Source organism: Neopsephotus bourkii, unplaced genomic scaffold (assembly GCF_033783945.1).
Source record: "Neopsephotus bourkii isolate Nb327-2 ecotype Australia unplaced genomic scaffold, CSIRO-AGI_Nbou_v1 NB_457, whole genome shotgun sequence".
Classification (NCBI taxonomy): Eukaryota; Metazoa; Chordata; class Aves; order Psittaciformes; family Psittacidae; genus Neopsephotus; species Neopsephotus bourkii.
This window is the reverse complement of record NW_026900959.1, coordinates 677,762-683,761: the sequence shown is the minus strand read 5'-3', so window position 1 is coordinate 683,761 and position 6,000 is coordinate 677,762. Positions and strand designations below refer to the sequence as shown.

Below are 6,000 nucleotides of genomic sequence, written 5' to 3'. Positions count from 1 at the left end.
GCCCATCCCAGTGCTGTGCCCATCCCGGTGCCCTGGAAGGATGCTGCATTCACTGTGTGCCTTCTGGGGGTTCCCAGCTGCAGTGCTTTCCTCCCTCAACAGCCCAGAGCATGTCCCACATGTCCCAGACGTGCACGAGCAGGAAGGGTGCTGCTGGAGGAGGTTTGGGTGAAGGTCCCTGTGGTTGGACACACGTTGCAGACACACACAGGAACCGCGTGGCCTCCTGCACAGTGCAAACCCTATGGCAAGTCAAGCACTTATCATCCCTTCCCTCGTCGTGTCCCTGATGCTCTTGAGGAAGCTGAAGATGTGGGACCCACCGGTCCCTTTGGCCTCCAGTGCGGATGGGGGCTTCCCTGTGGAGGAGCCAGCCTTGGTGCCCTGCTCTGCCCGCCCAGCCTTGGCCCTGGCCGCTGCGATGCTGATGTACTTGGTGACGACGGTGATGTGGTAGGACCTGAAGTCCGCCAGCGCGGACACGCACTGGTTGAAAGCCACATGGAGCCGCGGGTCTCCGGAGGAGAGCACGCACTGCTTCAGGGATGGGGCGCGGTGGATCTCCTCCACAAAGGCTCTGTGTGCAGGGGGCATGTACCCCCTCATCCTGTGCAGGAAGGCGGCTGCAAGGCACCGGCAAAGGGAGGAATCAGTGGGTTAAAGCACCCTGACACTCAGCCCCCAGCCTGCATGGCCAACTGCTTGAGAAAGATGACCCATATCAGGCCAACGCTCTGTTAAGGTTGGTTTTAAGACTAAAAGGTAGAGTTGAGGCCCTGCTCTCAGCCTTTGGGTTTGGGTTGTTTGGGGGTTCATTTTTTGCTGTTAGAATGGGTTTGCTAACTTCTGATAAATGTATTCTGTGGGATGGACTAAAGCGATGAGGGGTGAATGGGTGAGCTGAGGTACCGGCAGGATGCTCTGCTCCCTCATCTCCGTACCCATATATAACCTCAAACAGAAAGCAGCTGGGAATTTATATCAGTAAGGAAATGATGCCAAGACCTCCTTTATAGGCTTCCTCCCTAACAAACTGGGCAGAGCGAGGCGATGCGAGGGTGAGATGGGAACCGCTCTGCCTTGGTTCTTCCCTCACCCCTTATTCCCTTAGGAAAGTGGGTGTCTTACCACTCTCCTCGCTGTGGCGAATGCCCAAGAGCTCATCAAAGGCATGCAGGATGGTGCTCTGCGCCGCGCTCCCTCCCGAGTACTCCATGGGCTCGTCGGATACCCCTTCATATATCAGCCCATCTGGCATGGCTGGGTTATCCTTCCAGCTGGGCAGGAAGACACAGCAGTGAGTGAGGGAGCAGAGAATGGGATGGAGGGGCTGCAAGCAGAGACCCTGAGCTGGTAACATGGAACAAAACCTTCCTAACCCAGCCATGGATCTCCTCTTCCTCCTCACTCACCTCATCCTCACATGGGAGATGCACTTGGAAAGCAAACACTATTGAGGTGCACCATAAAGCCATGGGTATAGGGAGGAATCCTCAATTATCCTTTGCATAGCAGCTAGGGATCGTTCTATGGGATGCCACGCATGGGTGAGCAGCCTTGGGCTTTGACCCATGTGCAGAGCTGGGTGTGGGGGAGCAGAGGGGCAATAATGGCACTTGACATCAATGCCTTGAGATCCCAGTGGCCACTGGGAGAAGCTGGTTGCCTCTGCATCAGAGTCACCCAAAACGCTCTCCTGACCCCCTGCAGTTCGGGTTATTCCTTGTTACTCTTGGGATGGTGCCCTTAAAGAAAGCACAGAACCAGCCTGCAGCGTGGTTCCTTCCCTCTCCTCAAGCTGCTCATCCTCAGCAAGCTCAGAGACCAGTGCACGCATCAACCCACAGCCCCTGCACCCGGCTCCGTGCATGGACCAACGCTTGCTCACGGATGGAAAGGGGAGTTCTGATTTCACAGAGATAACGTGCCTGGCACAAAAATATCTCTTGACCTTCTGAAGAATGCACCCGTTTCATGAGGCTTTCGGTGCTGGCTGCTAGGGCTGTGTGAGTGCTGGAGCGGGTTTTGCCCAAACTGCAGAGAAAATAGATTCATTATCAAATACCAGCGTATTTTTAGCTCTCCCCGGGCTGTATTTATAGTAATCTTTACTAGTGGGAAGCTCTTCTAAGCAGAAGGGAATTTAAAAGGCATGTTGTTCCAGGCTGATGGCCATCAAGCCAAGGTCAGCGTGGATAAAATATGAGAGCAACCTAAGCCGGATGCATGGAGCCTTTTGATTTAGGAATGCTGAGATATGCTGAAGAGAAATAAGAATAGAAACCCCCTTGGGAAGGATGCTGGCAGCCCCGCAGGGAAGAGGAGGGATGACAAATGTGCGGCCCTGGGCTCACCACCATGGTTCTGCCTTGCCCAAACGGCCTTTCCTAGTGTTTGAGGGGGATTATTTGACTTACCCGGAGAGAAAGATGCGGATCACGGAGTAGAACACTGCTGGATCCACATGGTCTAGGAGGAAACCAGGTCATAGATGTTAGTGCAAGCAAAAGGCCATTCATTCCCCATGCACCAGTGGTTCCTGTGTGGCCGTGTCCCTCCTGTCACAGCCGAAGTGAACTGAATCTGTGCTCAGAGAAGGACCTGGTGTGGTGCTGCTGCCCTTGGTGGCTTCCCTGGCTCCTTGGGTACCACAGTGTGCAGCACAGCATCAGTGCTAGGAGCCCCAAAACACCCCACACTTTTACCCAGGAGCAGTTTGGGTGCTCAGGGACTGCATCACACTGGGATCACTGAGCTGCACCAGGTTGTTCCTACCTCTACCCACTCCATCCCTCCAGAGATGCTTTATGGACCAAGCACTAGCTCCAATCCACCACCTGATGGGTCCCACCTCACTGTGGGACATGAGCTGCCCTCCACCCAGCGATGCTGTTACCATGCATCCGTTTCAAAGCCTTGCTCATGTCCCGGATGGCCCCTGCCATCTCCTGCAGTGCTCTGTGCAGAGTCTCCTCATCCAGCTGCAGCACAGCATGAACAGCCTCCACAATTGCCTTGGAGGGGAGAGAAAGGAGAACACAAAGTGATGAGGGGTTGGGATGTCTGCGCATAGCGGCTCTGGGTACCCGCTACCGGCTCTGCCCATGCCCACAGCCCAAGAGCAGGGGTGCAGGGGATGGTGACCCCAACAAAGCACTGTGAGGGACAATGATCCCGTACCTTAAACCCCGGCACAGCCGCCTTCTCAACCAGGAGGGTGACGAGGATGAAGCCTCGCAGGCTCTCTCCCCCAGGCAATGCAATGATGGTGTCCAGGTTGCTGCAGCAGCCAAGGATGCGGGGGTCAAGAAGATGCTTCTCAGGGGTTCCTTGCACACCCCAAAACCCATTGAGCCTTGGAACCAAACCTTCCCCATCCACAGAGCCTCTTGTGTGCACCTTGGGCAGAGCAGAGCTGGCCCAGAGCACAAGAGGAAAGGGGCTGCTGTGGTTCTAAGGGATGCAGGACCCTCTCCATGCTATGGGCTATGAGGCTGGCCCAGGACAGCGAGGCTCAGCCGCAGCCATGGCACTTTGCTGTTGTTGCAGTAGCATTTGCGTGCCAATGAGGCTGAGCTGGTTTTGTTGTGCTCATACATCAAGAGAGAGGTTCAACCTAAGCAGAGCCCTGCAGTGCTGGAGAGCCAAGCCAAGGCAAACAAAACCAATACTGCCTGAAAATAAATAAGCATCTTAAATACTTACTCCATTTCCAGAGGCCTGAAGGCATTTTTGTTATTGCCAGCAAACGTACAAGGGAAGGAGAGAGAAAGAGAGATGTTAGAATCAGCAATGGGCTGTGCTCTTGGGGGGACAAAGGGGCTCACTGGTCCAAGGCAGGCCCCACAGTGGTGGGTTTTAGTGGGGTCTGATGGAACAGGAGCAGTGTGGGATCCGTTTGTCCCTATTGTGCTGGATGGGGCTTGCTCAGGGTCACCACTGTTGCCTGTTTACCCATTGGGGTTCTTCCTCCTCCAGTTGGCCAACACAATGTCTGCGTGGCTGAGGATGGGTGGGAGGCCCAGAGCCTGTGAGACCTCCCAGAAGGGGACAGCAAGGTTCTGGGGCAGGACCTGAAGGGCATAAAACACAGGAGAAGAAGTCACTGTCAGGTGAATGGTGCCAGTCTATGGGGTCACGCTCAGGAAAGGGGCTTTGCTCCCATAGGATGAGTCCCAGGGGAGCTGCTGAACTTGCTCCATGATGTTTTTACCTTCACGGTGCCCTCCTCGCCCTCCTGCCAGAGGTAGCCCATGGTGATGAAGCTGAGCACCAGATGTGCCAAGTGCAGCTCCTTGTGCCCATGGAGGTGCTGGGTGCTCAGCTGTGGCATCTGCCAAGGACAGACCCTGCTAGTGCCAATGCAGCCAGCTTGCATCCCACCTCCCTTGCCCAGGATGCTATTGATTCCCTGTTGCTGGTCTGCGAACACGGACAATAAATCACAGCATTTCACTTATAAAGGCATCCCTCTCCTTTTGCATGGGTCTGGCTGGACCATGGACCCTTGAGCCTTGGGCTCCTCAACCTCCCTGGCCAGGGTTGCTGCCGATTCCCTACTGCTGGTGTGCAAACAAGAACAATAAATCACAGCATTTCACTTATAAAGGCATCCCTTTCCTTTTACATGGGCCCTGCTGGACCATGGACCCTTGAGCCTTGGGCTCCTCAACCTCCCTTGCCAGGGTTGCTGCTGATTCCCTGCTGCTGGTCTGCAAACACGGACAATAAATCACAGCATTTCACTTATAAAGGCATCCCTCTCCTTTTGCATGGGTCCTGCTGCACCATGGACCATAAAACCTTGGGCTCCTTGGCTGGGATGAGCCCAAGGATCCACCACCGATGCTGATGCGTTGCCTTTGGGTGGCATTAGTCCTTGTCTGGCTGTGCCCTTGCTAAGGACACGGCTTTGCTTTTCCATGCACTTTTGCAGTGCAGATACTGCTGTGTCAGAGCAAGGCTTGAGAGAGCTTCAGGGATGGGAAGGATAAAGGCACCTGGTGAACTCGTGAGCGGAGCTGGTGGCTCGTGATGAGCTGAGGCAGGTCATGGGCAATCTCCATCCATGGACCATAGGGCGCCGGCAGCTCTGTCTTGGTAGAGAGGGGAGAAGGAGGACACTTACTGCACCATGTGCCTGCCTCCACCCCCCAGCATCCATCCAGCCTCACCCATTGCAGTTAATGGTTTGTGTCTGCTTCCCCTGCTTGTAACAGCAGCCCTTGTGACCGCGTTAATGGATGATAAACAAGCATCTGCCTGTCCCTGAGCGCTCCCTGCTGTGAAGTAAACCCAGTGATAAATGGCATCGCTTTCAGCATGGAAAACGTGCTGGAAAATGGCTTTCCCTAGGGAAAACGTGCTGGAAAATGGCTTTCCCCAGGGGCTGAGCACTCTCTTCATCCCGGAATCCTGCAAAGCCAGGGCCAAAGTGGGTTGCAAACCCCCTTCTCCTCTCCCCTGTGCCTCTTGCTAATCCCTTGTAAATGGAGAGCCTTGTCCTGTGTAACTGTGCCTCCATAGCACGTGCCTTCCCCATTGCTGTTTACCAAGTGGGTTAGAGCAGCATCAAACTGGAACCCAACCCGAAAGCCACCCCGCAGCCCCTCTGTCCCTGTGCCGCGTCCTACCAGAGGCTCGGGAAGCAGGGAACCGTATTCCTCGGAGAGCTGAAACCTCGCCAGCGCCAGAGGCAACGGGGGCTCCTCCGAGCCTTCACCGGGCTCCATCACTGCAGGGTCAGGATGAGACCTGGCTCCCGGTGCCTGCCCCGTTCCCGGTATGTGCTGAGCCAGCGCTCCTTGTCCCGGCGGGAGCCAGAGCCCAATGGCCGAAGGGGCCGAGCAAACACGGTTAAAGGTTGCTGATAAGGGGCTGCCATAGAGCAAACACTGATCTCCAGCCCCGTGGGCATCCACCTATGGGGAAGGCTTGGGGATGGGAGCTGGCTCTCCCCAGCACCTCCCCTTGGAGCAGCAGGGATGCTCCAGGCTCTCA

The 6,000-nt window shown here is 55.5% G+C and overlaps 1 protein-coding gene across 1 annotated transcript; it reads right to left on the bottom strand.

Annotated features, from left to right (window-relative positions):
- On the bottom strand, positions 1 to 5,912 carry IDO2 (indoleamine 2,3-dioxygenase 2). Its single transcript, XM_061349718.1, has 10 exons — positions 5,634 to 5,912; positions 5,001 to 5,096; positions 4,214 to 4,333; positions 3,955 to 4,073; positions 3,706 to 3,720; positions 3,181 to 3,280; positions 2,897 to 3,014; positions 2,418 to 2,469; positions 1,129 to 1,277; positions 1 to 623 (listed from the first exon to the last, which is right to left on the bottom strand). The coding sequence occupies exons 1-10, from the start codon at positions 5,730 to 5,732 to the stop codon at positions 253 to 255; spliced, it is 1,239 nt and encodes a 412-aa protein (XP_061205702.1). The 5' UTR covers positions 5,733 to 5,912; the 3' UTR covers positions 1 to 252.
- Between the last annotated feature and the right edge of the window lie 88 nt (positions 5,913 to 6,000).